Raw genomic sequence first — 17198 nt, 5'->3', positions numbered from 1 at the left:
GACTGCGTGAATACATTATTCTGCAAGTTTATTTAACAAGTAGACAAGTGGACATACCACATGGAAAAATACTAGGCTATAGTAATTTATAGTAAATACTATTGTGTTTTTGAACCATACTGTAGTAAAGTAATTGAATTAATTTGTTGTGGTAATTCTATAGTTGTTGTGGTAATATGACAACTAGGCTACAGTAATATAAACAAATTACACTGTACTAAGTTTTCTACAACTATAGGGTATATTATAGGCTACTCAATAGTCTACTGTCGTAAAAACTAAAGTATACTACAGTATTTATTAATTATTATCAGTTCACTATACTACAGTATGCTGTAGCATTCATTAAAAAGTGTTGTAAATACTATAATATATACACAGTATAATACACTATAGTATGGTTCAAAAACACTATAGTAGCCTATTTACTAGAAATTACTATAGTATTTTTTTCATGTGGGATGATCTGAAGTAGATTAGGCTAAAGTTCCCACTAAGAAAAACAACAATGAATTAAACAATAGACCAACATAAGGTACACACTATTATTAAAATGTCATTATTATTGGGACCAATTAATATAACACATTATAGATTCCCACATAAATAATAGGCTCTTACAACTAATAATAACGTTTTATGCCAGGGTTATTTAATGTGTTACACAAATTTAAAAATGTACAGAGAATAGAAATGTACAAATTGAATTTTGTCTGAAACATATCGGCTACTGTTTGGGGTGATTTAGCAAGGACACATAAAGGAATTTATAATGTTAAAAAAAATCTAATAAATGCTGTTTATTTTGATCTTTCTGTTCATCAATGAATCATGAAAAAAGTATAGCCTAACAGTTTCCACAAAAATATTAAGCAGCACAACTGTTTCATCATTGATAAGAAATGTTACTCAAGCAGCAAATCAGCATATTAGAATAATTTCTGAAGGATCGTGTGACACTAAAAACTGGAGTAATGATGCTGAAAATGTATATTTGCCATCACAGGAGTAAGTTACATTTTAAAATATATTAAAATAGCAATCTGTTATTTGTAATAACATTCAGTGTGATATTGCTTCATTCTGGTCATTTTATCTCAAAAAAGTCATTATGAAGAACGTTCTAAAAGGTAAGAGCACAGTTTAGTGAAGCCATAACTCATATTGATTTGTTTGGATTGGGTGTTATTGTAACAGCTTAATTTGTTTTTCATGGAACTTTGAAAATTGCAAGCATTTGTCTAATGATTCATTTTGGCACATAAGCCTATAAAATGTGGTTACTTGAAATTCAGCCCTTAGTTCAATCAACGTTTTATGAAATCCTAGTTCATGTAATAACCGATTGACTGCGTTAGGCTCTTGGGGGCAACTCATGCAGTTTCATATGGTGTCAAATACCTGTCACAATAGCCTACAGACCCCTAGGTTTCGCTCCACACACAAGCTGACGTCTGAAATGAGAGAGAAAACGTAGGCGAGTTGGCTGGGAATATAGGCTACATTTTCAACTGGGAAAAGATAAATAATTGTGTTCTGTTGTTTTAAAGGTACACTACACCATAACTGTCATCATTGATTCCCCTTCATGTCGTACTTCGTACCACACCCACTCTTCTAGACTAGTCACAGAGGCAGTTGAGAAGCATCACATTGAAAGTACGTCAAACAACATGTTAGGCTGGAAAGTGCGATTAAATTTGTCATCACTGACAATAACGCAATGTTGTTTGTATGATTCTGAGCCACTAGGTGGCACTACAAATCAGCAGACATTATTTTTCAACTTGGGAAACCATAAAGATGACCAAAAACACAGATTTAAACAATTTTATTATGTCCCGCAAGAAATAAATAACGTACAGAGCTTTTCTGCTTTAAAACATTACCGGTATCACCTGTATCAATTCCTTTTGTCAAAAGTAGATCTACAACAAAGCCATCCCTTCTCCAAGATTTCACACCTTAATAAAATAAACTAAATTAAAAGGCAATTAAACTGAAGGCTATTTAGCACACATACGAAAGTTCATCAACAGGACCTTGCTCAGTTTGGTTAACAAGAATGAAAATGGTCAATCTGCAGTATGATGGCTTGTTTGTCCAGTCAAACTGCAGGTGGAATAGTTAGCCCATCTATAAAATTCTCATTTGCACTTCAGTAATTAAGTGTTGAGTTACCCAAGAAACAAAAGACCCCCAAGGTGCATTCTGGTTTGCTATCCAGACCCTTGTTTTTATATCACTTCTTAGAATTTTATATTAATGCAGAATTTGTTCCAACTTATCATTACACTAAATTTTCCTATGAGTTTTAAGAATACTTTTAATTCCATTCTACTGCAATACAATTTAATTTTGCACCTTTAAAATGCAATGAGCAATACATTTAAAAAAAATAAAGTTAATTGCAAACAGAACAGTGACACATTGTTAACAAACACACTGAAATATGAATTACATTATTAATTGGATTAATTGGTGTGGCACTGAATAAATTAGTTAAGTAAATTAGTGAGAATGAAATCTTCTACTGTAAAAGTTAATTTTGTAGCCTGGCATTTTATGGCTGCAACAGCACTCTATCTGGTTAAAATGTATTATATATTCAGAATAAAAAAAAAAAAAAAAAATGGAGCTGAAAAACTGGACATTCAGATTTAGAATAACATTAAAAAAATGTGAGAATAACATTAAAAAAAAAAAAAAAACATTATTTTCAAAAACAGTAATTAGCATTTGGCAACAAAAGTTTGATAGGGTTCTTCAACTGTAAGTTATTCTTTAATAAGAATATATTTGTTTTGTTTTTATTTTTTGCAATGTACATTGTAGTTCTTTGGAAGTAAACTGTGAAGTAAATCTCTCAGGCGCTCTCAAGAGATGCGTTGTGGCATTCACATCCTTATTAAAAAAAATAAAAATAAAAATACGATACACTACTGTAATCCATTCTTCAATATAAAAAAAGTTTGTTAAAAAAAACATTCAAGTAGGCTTTAGTGTTTTGTCCAAGAACTGACAGCACACATGAACGTATCCTATTTCATAATTTGACAGATTTTGAGACACATATATAGCGCTCACTAAAACTTTCTGCTTTTGCACAGATGAGTCAACATTTTTCAAACAACCCACAGATGCAAACACTCAACAAAATCCAGTGATTGAAATCATTAGACTGCTTCTGTGGGTAGTTGAGGGGGCTTGTCCTCATACTGTGGTGGTGGGGTCAGTGGTTCAATGGTCACCACCCGACTCTGTCCAGGATTTTGGATATTCAAACGAATATCCTTCATGTGGAGCTTCTCTGACTTAATCCTGCGCACTCGGAGAGGTCTGAGGATGCGACTGGCCCTGCTGCTGCTGCGGGTGGGTGCTGCAGGCTGAGGTCCGGGGTCAGGAGCTGGCTGAGGGGCCTCTTGGCCATTACCTTCTCTAGGCTGCTGGCCTTCGTTTTCAACGGCACCAATCAGATCCTCATACGAGGGCAGCTGGTAACTCTGTCGCAAATTGCTCTGTCGAACAGGGTACCGTCCGCTGGTGACTGCCTCCTCATAGGTAGGAACATCATAGCTGGGTGTTGGCTCATCAGCTGACCTAATATTACATGCAGGTAAACATAATATCTGGTCAATATGCTTCATCTAGATGGATCTGAACAAAACTATGGATGTATGAAATATTATATTATAAAGATATATATTTTTTAGAGATTTAAAAAAAAAAATTCAAATTTGAATTTATCAATATTGTGTTGTGTGTAATGTATGTATGTATGTATGTATGTATATGTATATATATATATATATATATATATATATACACACACACACATACATGTATATGTGTGTGTGTGTGTGTGTGTGTGTGTGTGCGTGTGCGTGCGCGTTTTTGTGAAAAGTCAGGACATAGATGTGTATAATGACAAAGGTATGACATAGGTATTACAAGGAGAAGGTGACATCTCAGGACATTGACCCATGTCCCCACTTTTCAAAACGCTTATAAATCACTCAGAATGAGTTTTTGGGAAAGTTGGCATGCACAGTCTCCTGTAAGGGGTAGGTTTAGGTGTAGGGCAATAGCACATACAGCAAGTACACTATAAAAACCATTACGCCTATGGAATGTCCCCACTTTTCACAAAAACGAACATGTGTGTGTGTGTGTGTGTGTGTGTGTGTGCAGTGCTGCTGGAAAGTTTGTGAACCCTTTAGAACTTTCTATATTTCTGCATAAATATGACCCAAAACATCATCAGATTTTTGCACAAGTCCTGAAAGTAGACAAAGAGAACCCAATCAAAAAAATGAGACAAAAATATTTTCTTTGTCATTTATTTATTCAGGAAAATGATCCAATATTGCATATCTGTGAATGGCAAAAGTATGTGAATCTCTTGGATTAGCAGTTAATTTAAAGGTGAAATTAGATTCCATCTGTGTAGAGATGTTTTCAGTCAGTGCAATGACTATCAAATGTCAGTACGTGACCGGTTTTATTCAAAGAACAGGGATCTATCAAAGTCTGATCATGTTTGTGGAAGTGAATCATGTCACGAACAAAGGAGATCACACTCTTAAAAATAAAGGTGCTTTACGATGCCATTTTTGTCCAAAACATTTTTGTCTAGACTTTTTGTCTAAATGGTTCCATAAAAAACCTTTAATATCTGAAGAACCTTTCACAAAAGGTTCTTTGTGGCAAAATAAGGTTCTTCATATTATAAAAAGGTAAGAAAGAGATGGTTCTTTAAAAACCTTTGACTGAATGGTTCTTTGTGGAACAAAAATGGTTCTTCTATGGCATCGCTGTGAAGAACCTTTTAAAGCACCTTTATTTTTAAGAGTGTACTGAGGACCTCGGAAAAAGAGTTGGTGTTGTTCATCAGGCTAGAAAAGGTTACAAAACCATCTCTAAAGAGTTTGGACTTCACAAATCCACAGTCAGACAGATTGTGTACAAATGAAGGAAATTCAAAACCACTGTTACCTTCCCGAGAACTGGTCAACCAACAAAGATCACTCCAAAGCAGAACATGTAATAGTCTGCGAGGTTGCAAAAGTTCCCAGGGTAACTTCTAAGCAACTAAAGGCCTTTCTCACATTGGCTAATGTTAATGTTCATGAGCCCACCATCAGGAGAACACTGAGCAACCATGGTGTGCATGGCAGAGGTGCAACAAGAAAGCCACTGTTCTCCAAAAAGAAAATTGCTTGCTAAAGATCATGTGGACAAGCCAGAGGAATACTGGAGAAAGGTTTAATGGATGGATGAAACCAAAATAGAACTTATTGGTTTAAATGAGAAGCTATTATTTTCGGAGAAAAGAACACACTGCATTCCAGCTTAAGAATCTTATCCCATCTGTGAAACATGGTGGAGGTAGTATCACGGCTTGGGCCTGTTTTGCTGCAGCTTGGCCAGGACAGCCTGCCATCACTAATGGAACAATGAGTTCTGAATTATACCAGCAAATTCTAAAGGAAAACATCAGGACATCCGTTTAAGAACAAAGTCTCAAGAGAACGTGGGTCATGCAGCAAGACAACAACCCCAAGCACACAAGTCATTCTACCAAAGAATTAAAATTGACAAATGTTGTGGAAGGACCTAAGCAAGCAGTTCATAGGAGGAAACCCACCAACATCACAGAGTTTAAGTGGTTCTGCACTAAGGAATTGGCTAAAAATCCTACATGTTATTGTGCAGGACTGATCAGCATTTACAAGAAACTTTACCTTCAGTTACTGCAGCAAAAGGGGGTCAACACCAGATACTGAAAGCAAAGATTCACTTACTTTTGCAACGCACAGATATGTAATACTGGATCATTTTCCCTCAATAAATAAATGAAAAAGAAAATATTTCTTTTTTGATTCGGTTCTCTTTGTCTACTTTCAGGACTTATATGAAAATCTGATGATGTTTTGAGTCATATTTATGCAGAAATATAGAAAATTCTAAAGGGTTCACAAACTTTCAAGCAACACTGTATGTATATATATATAAAAATAAACTAAATTAAATGTAAATTAATGTAAAAGTTCTGATCTGATATATATATACACACACACACATATATATACACAGTGGGTACGGAAAGTATTCAGACCCCCTTAAATTTTCACTCTTTGTTATATTGCAGCCATTTGCTAAAATCAATTTTTTTTCCCTCAATGTACACACAGCACCCCATATTGACAGAAAAACACAGAATTGTTGACATTTTTGCAGATTTATTAAAAAAGAAAAACTGAAATATCACATGGTCCTAAGTATTCAGACCCTTTGCTGTGACACTCATATATTTAACTCAGGTGCTGTCCATTTCTTCTGATCATCCTTGAGATGGTTCTACACCTTCATTTGAGTCCAGCTGTGTTTGATTATACTGATTGGACTTGATTAGGAAAGCCACACACCCGTCTATATAAGACCTTACAGCTCACAGTGCATGTCAGAGCAAATGAGAATCATGAGGTCAAAGGAACTGCCTGAAGAGCTCAGAGACAGAATTGTGGCAAGGCACAGATCTGGCCAAGGTTACAAAAAAAATTTCTGCTGCACTTAAGGTTCCTAAGAGCACAGTGGCCTCCATAATCCTTAAATGGAAGACGTTTGGGACGACCAGAACCCTTCCTAGAGCTGGCCATCCGGCCAAACTGAGCAGAGAAGAGCCTTGGTGAGAGAGGTAAAGAAGAACCCAAAGATCACTGTGGCTGAGCTCCAGAGATGCAGTCGGGAGATGGGAGAAAGTTGTAGAAAGTCAACCATCACTGCAGCCCTCCACCAGTCGAGGCTTTATGGCAGAGTGGCCCGACGGAAGTCTCTCCTCAGTGCAAGACACATGAAAGCCTGCATGGAGTTTGCTAAAAAAACACCTGAAGGACTCCTTGGTCTGATGAGACCAAGATAGAACTTTTTGGCCTTAATTCTAAGCGGTATGTGTGGAGAAAACCAGGCACTGCTCATCACCAATACAGTCCAAACAGTGAAGCATGGTGGTGGCAGCATCATGCTTTGGGGGTGTTTTTCAGCTGCAGGGACGGGACGACTGGTTGCAATCGAGGGAAAGATGAATGTGGGCAAGTACAGGGATATCCTGGACAAAAACCTTCTCCAGAGTGCTCAGGACCTCAGACTGGGCCGAAGGTTTACCTTCCAACAAGACAATGACCCTAAGCACACAGCTAAAATAACGAAGGAGTGGCTTCACAACAACTCCGTGACTGTTCTTGAATGGCCCAGCCAGAGCCCTGACTTAAACCCAATTGAGCATCTCTGGAGAGACCTAAAAATGGCTGTCCACCAACGTTTACCATCCAACCTGACAGAACTGGAGAGGATCTGCAAGGAGGAATGGCAGAGGATCCCCAAATCCAGGTGTGAAAAACTTGTTGCATCTTTCCCAAAAAGACTCATGGCTGTATTAGATCAAAAGGGTGCTTCTACTAAATACTGAGCAAAGGGTCTGAATACTTAGGACCATGTGATATTTCAGTTTTTCCTTTTTAATAAATCTGCAAAAATGTCAACAATTCTGTGTTTTTCTGTCAATATGGGGTGCTGTGTGTACATTGAGGAAAAAAATGAACTTAAATGATTTTAGCAAATGGCTGCAATATAACAGAGTGAAAAATTTAAGGGGGTCTGAATACTTTCCGTACCCACTGTATATATGTGTGTGTAAAAACAAAACCTCTGTAGTACTATACTTTTCTTAAAAATATTTTTCAAAGAATCAAACCAAGGCTGCATTTATTTATTTTACTTCTATTTTAATATATTTTTTAAAACGTATCTGTCCCTGTGATGGCAAAGATTAATTTCAGCAGCCATTATAACATCATAACTTTTATTATTATTATTATTAAAAACTGTTGTGCTCTGCTGCTTAGTATTTCTATGAAACCTGATACATTTTTCATGATTTTTTTTTATGTATAGAAAGCTAAAAAAGCAAAAGCATTTATTTGAAATTAAAGTTAACAAAGAAAGTTTAATGAGTATAGAGCAGTACTCACTCCTCATCCTGATCTCTACGGACACGATCCACATAATCAGCACCACCTACACCTGTAGTTTCCGGTTGTCTCCTTCGCTTCCTGTTCCTCACACCGAGACATATAGCAAGGAGCAACATGGCAATACCAGATCCAACCAGCACAAAAGCAACAGATGATGTCTTTCCTCCATCACTGCTGTCACTTCCGTCGTTCGTGGTTGTAGCATTGTTCAACTGTGATTCAGAAGGAACTATGCTCCAGACGATCATGACAACACCGAGTGCCACCAGGCCCACCCCCAGTGCACAGAGAGCATACTGGGAGCCTGAGCTACTGGCCTCTCTATTGGTGGGTGAACGCCTGTTTCCTGAACACAGAGGCTGCCCACTGTAGCACATAGCTGTAAAATCTCCTCTTCACTACTCACAAACACACACTTACCCCGGAAGGGTGGTCCAAATGTGGAGGATGAGAGTAGCACTGTAATATAAAAGCAAAAAAAAAAAGAGACAAACGTTATAAACATCTCAATGAGGAAATACTTCCTGGAAATGAGCCCAAGTATCAGAAGAAAAGGGTTTCTGTGTTTCTGCTCATTGGAGACAGACTCTACAGCAAAAAACAATCCTTTTGGCACAATGCCAATATAGAGGTCAAATAGAAGCATTTAGCATGTCATGGAAAGGATTACCATGTAAGGACATTATACAACTTGGTAAAACTCTAAATAAAAATTCAGTACTCTTTGTGAAGTCAGACTCATATTTACCTCGTATTTTCTAAAGAAAAGACAGACTTCACTCTGTTGACGCATGTTGGACTTCTCAAATTATTTAGTCTACTAAAACCCTGCTCCTTTCATCTGTACATATTACAATGATCACAGGTCATGAAATGCAGTTTCAGAATTTTATATTGTTTCTTGGGGTTAGTTTATCAAGTTTGTAAATTTTTTTGCACCAAAAATTATGCTGCTGCATGTTAAGAGGCGTGTTGAATGAGAAATCATCATGTCAAAATTCTCCCAATTTCAAATCTAGGCATTTTAGATGGGTAAAGAATAATTTATATCTGAAACTGGGGAGTTTTTAAACTTACAGTGTGTTTTATATTGTAGAGTAACCTGTTATGCGTGTAAATATCAAGAACATTTTAATTCTCCATTTCATGACCCCTTTAAACAAAATTACAATTATAAAAGTCAATCATTTTTCTTAGTGTTTTGTACTATAAAAACAACACTGAAAATGAATATGATATAAATGGAAGTATAGCTATTTTTGCGCACTTCTGATGAAAAACCATTACACCTGGCAGAAAATACAGTGCAACTCATTTAGCAGGTTCATGAGTCAACAAGGCTTGTGCAACAAGACGTTTCCCATCATTCCGTGAATGTGGCAGTATGAAAATAATAAAACACACAGATAAGGCATCAATTACACACCTGGTCAACATTTATTGATCTTCATTTTGTTCCACAAGCACTAAAAAGCTTCTTGGTTTTGCCAGGATGTGATAAGAGAGAAACGTACATATACAAAAATCTAAATTATGATTTCTGAACTCCTCAGATGACAGCATCATTATTAAATACAGGGACCATTTCAATGTGATAAAATAAGTGCATTAAAGATAATATTTACAAACACTTATAATCTTTCCCACATTTATATATTCACTCCATAACACCAACAAAATCTTCCAACAAATGTCCTTGAAAGTAAAGGTTAAGACCCATCAGGAAGACACTGGTTACATGCAATTAAAAAAAATAAAAAAATAAAATTAAAAAAAACCTTAAAAAGGTCCAGTGCACAGAGGTTAGGCTGCTGCCGTACACTAACTGTTTCCATAACAACACAGCATTGTTCACTTGTGAATGTGGGCACTTCACTGTGCTCAGAATGAAAATGGGGAAGGGGTGTCATTTTAGGTAAAAGCTACTTTAAATTCACATTAAAACAGGGCAAACAGCCTCATCTATTAGCAAAACCAAATTTCCTGTTTTATCCTTGCAAAATGCTCACAATTTTTAGTAGATTTATACAAGACTTTCTCTTAAAATATTTGGCTGTTACAACATGTAAATACTTCTGTAAATGTTTTTGTGAATGTGCAAAGTTAGCCGACTGTGGATATGCACGGTTATCGTAAGGTGACATTTTGAGTGGTTTTTACAAACGTTTTAGTTTGTGTTCAGGTAGAGCACTAAAAAAAAGAAATCACGATTGCAGGCTTTGTGGGACCTTTCAGGATGACTCATCCGCCTGTGGGTGTCATTTATTTGAGGGGGGAAAGTGAATGGTCAAATGTGTTTTATAATGTTCACATTTCGAATTACAACAAGCAGCTTGAAGTAAAAAAATAAATAATGAATCCTGTTATTCATATTTTGAGAGAAATGTAGAGATAGGAAAAAGAGACAGAAAGAGAGCAATTGTCTGTGTAGAAAGAAAGTGCGTTTAGTTTGAGAAAGTCTTACATGTTTAGGGACACTAGCAAAACTGGTTTTTCACAGAACAAGACATGACAAGAACTGCAAAATGTGCACGCTAATTGTAAAAGCCTTATTTGTTTCTCAAGACTGGCAGGAGGAGTCTTGTTCAAAGGGATTTTTTTAAATCAATACAATTCATCCTCAAGAAAGAGATGCTGTGAGAAAATGACTTTTTTTTTTTTTGCACAATTCTCATCTTAAATAAATGCAATATATTAATAACATGCAGATTTGGGTACGTGACATGTCTACAAAGGAGTCCATGAGAGCAAAGAGCATTAAATTCTGGTCAAAACAAAAGAAACATAAAATAGGGAAATATGACAAAAGACCAGGAAGGCCTGTCCAAATACACAGAGCAACACTTGCCCGTGTCCTGAAGTAAACAGACACAGTCCCACAGATCACTAAATGCCCCATCTAAACATGCACCCCATGACCTTATCTGAACTTATTCTAACAGAATACAAAGCAGAATCGTCACACGACAACTCATTAAAATGAACTGGTTGCAATACAATTGGGTTGTAACTGTGGGTAAAACAAGGCCAGTCACGCTGATATTTATACTCATACTCCAATTGCTATAAATAATAATAATAATAATAATAATAAATGGAAGTGATTAGAGGAACTTTGCATTTAATCGTGTGATTGAAGTATGTCCTGAGAGCCTTAATTCTAGATTAACTCCCTCCATATCAAATTATAAAACTGAACAATCTATTTTTGGGGAAATTAGGTTTGTGGTCTTGAAGTGAAATATAAAGATGAGATTCAAACCAAAAACCTCAAACACTCAAAAACAATTATGGAAACCGATGGAGCAAGTGACACATGAAGTTAGAAATCAATCTTTTAGCATGAGAGTGATGATGACTATTTTTTAATTCATTTATTTTTGACATTAATGAACTATGGTGCCGTTTAATTATTTAAAATTATTTACATATGTTGTGTATTGTGCTCCATTTTCATGCATGTTTGAAATATATAACATTGTCTTTGTGAAGACAACTAAAACACTAATTCCGTAAGCTTCTTACACCGCTTGGCCGAGATGGCATAATAATTTATGATGATTCAGCTTTAAAAATAAGTAGTAATCTTGGAAATTCGCCGGTTACCATGGTAAAGCTTTATAAGGGCAACCCTAGCAGATCGTATTTCTACAATTTTTCAGCGTCATTGTTTACAGTACAAAACATCCTGGGAAAATGAATGACCTTCATAATTTTGCTTAAAAATTTGGGTTTAAAGATTAAAAATGACTGAAAAACTAGAATTACGCGACTATATTCTATTTGTTACACACACACCAAAAAACAAACAAACAAACAAAAAAAACCATCAACGATGACATCAGATGTGAAGATTGAGGGACAATTTTACAAACAAATATGCACTAAAATATAAATGATTGATGCATGAATACAGGACAGGACAAATCTTACTGACATGAAACTAATATCACGAGGAAGGTTCGGACTGTCATTCACTATATTTTTAAACTATTTGAAACAATAGGCTGGTAAAAGAAATTGTAACAGTGACATCCTGAAGAGTCGCCGGTGTTCTGTGAGCGAAGGCAAACATCTCAACATTGTAGAATAACGACAAACATGTGACAAAAACAAGGTTCAGTTAAAGTGTACGGCCTAAACTAAGTTCCGCGGCGGTTCAACGCCCTTCGCACCTTGTGTCATGAAAGTACCTGAGGCAGGTGTCGCTCCCAGCCGCAGGTGAAACGAGCGTCCTCAGGATCCTTTCATTCGTTTAAAGAAGGAAAAACGGTATGGATACTCTTAACTCCAGTCCCACTCAGTCTGTTTCGACAATTTATGGGCTAAAACAGAGACAGGAACTTTGTTCAAAATCAAGTCGAGTGCTATACCTCGTAAGAGTTAAGTACGACGCTTGGTCCTAAAGCGAGTCGAATTTGGTAGAGAAATAACAGCTGTTCGTGGTCCTACAACCCGGAAAAGTACGGGTTTCCTTGGGAAATACCTAAAAGTTTTTTACAATAGCAGTTTCGATTTATTAGTAAATTAAGGTCTGCAGGTAAAATTCCTAAATACTTCCAAATTTTGTTCTAAAACATTCATTTCACTGTCAGTTGAAACGCTGTAGTTATTTTTTCTCTCAGAATAAAAGATCTATTCAAACTTAAATTAAAATTTGAAACAACGTTTTAGCTGTGTAAATAACACCATTTGAAAGTTTGCAGTTGGTGAGATATTTTAATGTTTTTGATAGAAGTCTCTGAGGCTCACTTATTTGAACAAATAAAATATAAACAGTAATATTGTCAAATACAGCTTTCTTAGGATTTAAAATAACTGCTTTCTAATTTAATGTAATTTATTCCTGTGATGGCAAAGCTGAATTTTCAGCAGTCACATAGGCTATGATTTTATCAATGGAAACAAGTTGTTTCAGTGTTGTGCTGCTTACTATTTTTGTGGAAACTTTGATACTTTTTTAGGATTCTTTGATGACTAGATTGAAATCTTCTGTAATACAGATGTTTTTGTCTGTCATGCCTGATCAAGTTAATGCATCCTTGTTAAAAAAAATAATAATAATTTCTTATAGGCTAATTTATTAAAATAAAGTATTAATTTCTTAAAATCTTACTGACCCCAAACTTATGAACAGCAGTGTAAACAAACACACAGCAACACTCAAATACATATATGTAGAGCTTTATTTTTCTATACAGATTATTGTGTCAATGACACATGGTATGAATCTATATACAAATGTTTCTCAAAATTACAGTTTCACTAATGCCACAAGATACAGTGATATAAAATGATTAGTGATTGCAAAACCCACCTTAAAAATGCACCATTACTGATATATTCTTGAGCTGTGCATCTCCTAGCGCTGGTATGCTGTGCAATTGACGACAAACTGTCTATCAGTAGACAATCTGAGTCAAACCCAGCAGGAAATCGGTGATTCATAGTTGCCATTCCTAACCAGATCTTGAACAAGATCTGAAAATAGTGATTGGTTGAATTTATGAAACACAGTCATTAATCGATTCGTGTCATCTAATCTGTGTGGACCCAATGACAGGGGCTGTTTAGCACGCTGAGCTGCTAAACTTGTTTTGCTCTCCTTGCCCCGTGGCTCCAAGTGGGATAACACAGCTGTAGCATGTGCAGTGCATGTGCTTCATTGGCTTGTAGATTGCATACTGCATTTTACCTTTTCATACACTCTTCTAGGAACACTGCTTATGACAGAAAATAATTCTCTGACTCCGTAAAAAAAAGATTAAAGACTTTCCAACCAGATCACGCTTTCATTTCCTTATTGTGATTGATAGTCACTATACAATGCATTTATATACAAATATATTCCATTGAACAAATTGAACTGCATGCATGGTAAGACAGAGATGTTAAAAATCACAAACAGGGAATAAAAGAGAAAAAAGTTTTCTTTCTTTAATTCCCCAAAAGATTTTTTTTTATATATATATATATTATGCGGGAAAACTCATTTCAATTAAACTGGAGTAATCCTTATGAGACTAATCTATTACCCACACTACATTGCTACTAAAGTGGTGGTTGCTTTTAATTTTATATGCAAATGAGACTCTGAAAACACAAACATCTTAGCAGATGTCAACAGATGTATTAAAACAAAGAAAATATTCATTGTGGCATTCAAAGTATTTTCACAATAAATTCACAGCGCTATTCCTCGTTCCAGCATTTCCCGTAACTTTAAACAAGCACAGTGTTGTGATGACCTTGATGTAGGGAATGGACATCTGAACATGTGGTATTGATTTTAGCTGCATAGCTACAGTTCTGACTGGAATTTTACGGGAATCAGGACAAGTTCATCTATGTATTATGTTAGTAACAAAATATTTGCTTTTTTAATGCAGCATGTCTATAAAATTTTAATTAAGTGCTTAGTTGTGATTTGTTGCCAATACAAAATTCTCTAAAGTGCAAATGGTCAATTCTCAAATCTCTTTTACAAATAATTGAGCTTATTTGGTCCATTTAGAGGTTCGAGGAGGCTCATCGTTCCTGGTTCATCCAAGGCAAACACAGACCGTTGCCCTCAGACATTAGTAATCTCTATGCTCGAGTAACCGTGCATGGGACTGCCCTTGGTCCTCTGCAGGATCTTGATGCGATCTTCTCTGGGTGGTGATCCACAGCCGCCTTGAAAAGTCAAGTCTCTCCCAACAGTGACCAGTGGATTGAATCTCAAAGGGCTCTGAGGAACGACAGAAAGGTTATTTATCCTTTTATAGATCATTAACAATAACATATAGGCGCACAGACAAAGTCCACCATTTGTCTTGATTTTGTTTTGTGTCAATAACAAGACAGCCCATACCTTGCCAACTTTTTGCCTGGGAGAAAATCCTTCCTCAGTTTTGCGGCAATTTGAGACAGGAGAATGTGTCGGAGTACCCTCTTTCCTGTAGTCCTGAGCCTGGTTAGTTCTGTACAGAAATAGGCCTACTCAGTCACACTTGTTAAATCAATGCAGCTATTGTTCAGCAAAGTGATCATAACTTACTAAATAAATACAAGCATATGAAATACTGATTTAAGTTGAAATGTAATGATGTATATTAAATAAAAGCAAAGGAAAAAAATTAAAGTAAATAATAGAAGGCTGTTAATAAATATATATATTTGAAATTATTTAGAGAGTTTAAGGCATTTTTTTATTGAAAAAATCAAATCATTTTTAAATGCGACAAAACTTGTAGCAACTTTAACAAATCTACATTTGCGTAAATAAAACCTACCAATAATTTTATATTTTATTATTACACAACATCTTTGTTTTGCATAAAAATGCTTTTGATATTCAAAAGCAAATGTTCTTTGTGACCAATCGCTCATACATTGTGTCCCAAAAGCGCTTAAAAATATTATAACTGTAGCAAATATGTTCTTGAGATACAATATCTAATTGACAACACGTACAAACACCAGTGATGTGAAAGTAGCGCCAGGTGTACCTACGAAACATGCTACCTATCAGATTGTGCTACCAAAAATATGTGTTTTTTGGACAAGCGGACTGATATAGTGTTTGCTCTACAGCGATCGCTGGATGGCGCGATTGACCAATCAGAATAGAGTATTCAGAAGTACCGCGTAAATTGCTCTTTGAAATGAGCGGTAGAACGGCAAAGATTTTGAAAAGTCAGTTTTAAGGATGATGACTAGTGCTCTAATAAATATCACTTGCAATTTAAATTGTTATATACTGCTGGACTATAAAATAATACTGAAATGAAGCTTCACACACCTTGCAGGGTTGAGAAGCACTTTCATTTCCTCGTATAGATGACGATGGATCATGTGTTTATTGCTGGGGATGTCTAGAGCCTTGGCCATGGTGTCTGCACTGAAGGTCGGATCTAGAACCATCACTGCACCGTGGATGCCACTGTTCTGAAGGCTGTCAGCATATTCCTGCATAAAAGACAATTATTTCAACAGGTTGAACATTTTATCAGATATATTTATACAGTTATACATTGTTAAAAATGGTGCAAGTATCCAAATATGTATTGGGAATACTGATGTTCCTCAGACACAAGTTTGGGGTTGTCGTAATGGCTGCTGAAAATTCAGCTTATTTTGAATATTTTTGATCAAATAAATGCTACCTTTGTTAGCATTAGAGACTTCTTTCAAAAACATTACAAATCTTACCGACCCCGAACGTTTGAATGGTAGTGTACATTGTATGAACTTTGTATTACCTTAAGATCAATGTCCCTGATCCATTTAATGACACGGTGGCTGGTCCAGACCACCGGATCCAGATCTCGATTTTCACACTGAGCACGACGTGCCTGTATATTCTGCAGAGAATTTATGATATTTTACAATATCACCAACAACATTTTATATTTTCAGAGTGAATGCGACAGTATATACATAAATTCTTGCCTCTTTGTCAAAGTTGAGCATTTGCAGAAGCTGAATGGCTGACAGAATGCTGGTAACATGGAACTTGTTGGTGACGTTAAATATGGCCTCCAGGTCTCTCCGTGTGATAGAGTTCAGTACTCTGCCATCCACCAACTGGTTGTGGAAGACCTGTGAGTACTGGGGAAGCCCGACATCACTCAGCCAGGTCTTAGACACCCAGTGATGATCCATATCAGCAGCTTTGGAAAGTCTGAGGGACACAAATGTAACACAAAATCAGCGCCAATGCAGTCTAATGTGTGCCACCTATATGCTTGTGCATAGGTATGCCTGCTCACCCCCGTCCATTCTCTGCTTCTCTGTAGTCCTCAATAGCTAGACGGAGCTTCCTGCGGTGCATTGTGCTGTTGATGCCCAAACCCAGCTCCAGATCCTCATCGGTCAACCCCAGCAACACCTGCAACAGGAAGCAGCTCGCTGTAACATCATCACCCACAGACGAGTAAATGTCGCAAGGGATTCCGGTTAAACTAAGTAATCATACTAGGTCAACGTCAGGGCTCGTTGGAAGCATCGGGGAAGTAAGTATTTGTTGGACATTAAGATAAAGTACTAATTAGCAGCCACAGAACTGAAAATGTTATCTTAGAATGTCACTTAATCTATCCTAAATTTATAAATGGCTTGTTAGTTGTGTCTAGACACTACAGATTAATCACAGTACATTACGACAATTGTTTTGTATTATAA

General features: G+C 36.3%; 2 protein-coding genes across 11 annotated transcripts in view; both read right to left on the bottom strand.

Moving 5' to 3' along the window:
* Positions 1–1843: 1843 nt before the first annotated feature.
* Positions 1844–12479, bottom strand: tmem51b (transmembrane protein 51b). 3 transcript variants are annotated; one of them, XM_058791081.1, is made up of 4 exons: positions 12209–12479; positions 8454–8492; positions 8031–8379; positions 1844–3600 (listed from the first exon to the last, which is right to left on the bottom strand). In XM_058791081.1, exons 1-4 carry the CDS (start codon positions 12216–12218, stop codon positions 3177–3179), a joined length of 822 nt encoding a protein of 273 aa, XP_058647064.1. In that variant the 5' UTR covers positions 12219–12479; the 3' UTR covers positions 1844–3176. The 3 variants fall into 3 exon arrangements, with proteins under 3 accessions (XP_058647064.1, XP_058647066.1, XP_058647065.1); XM_058791083.1 differs by having other exon boundaries at positions 12227–12474; XM_058791082.1 differs by having other exon boundaries at positions 8031–8492; positions 12227–12476.
* A 722-nt stretch (positions 12480–13201) lies between these two features.
* The window catches only part of kaznb (kazrin, periplakin interacting protein b), a 180150-nt gene continuing 176153 nt past the window's right edge, over positions 13202–17198 (bottom strand). For all 8 annotated transcript variants that reach the window (XM_058791071.1, XM_058791073.1, XM_058791072.1 and 5 more), the window contains 6 exons: positions 16787–16905; positions 16467–16698; positions 16277–16378; positions 15817–15983; positions 14887–14995; positions 13202–14763 (listed from right to left, as the gene is read on the bottom strand). In XM_058791071.1, coding sequence (XP_058647054.1) covers positions 14605–14763; positions 14887–14995; positions 15817–15983; positions 16277–16378; positions 16467–16698; positions 16787–16905 — 888 coding nt within the window. In that variant the 3' untranslated portion in view covers positions 13202–14604. The remainder of the gene's footprint in view (positions 14764–14886; positions 14996–15816; positions 15984–16276; positions 16379–16466; positions 16699–16786; positions 16906–17198) is intronic.

The sequence above is a fragment of the Onychostoma macrolepis genome, chromosome 11 (genome assembly GCF_012432095.1).
Source record: "Onychostoma macrolepis isolate SWU-2019 chromosome 11, ASM1243209v1, whole genome shotgun sequence".
Taxonomy (NCBI): Eukaryota; Metazoa; Chordata; class Actinopteri; order Cypriniformes; family Cyprinidae; genus Onychostoma; species Onychostoma macrolepis.
Note: the sequence above shows the minus strand (reverse complement) of the source record. Positions and strands in the feature narration are given on the sequence as shown.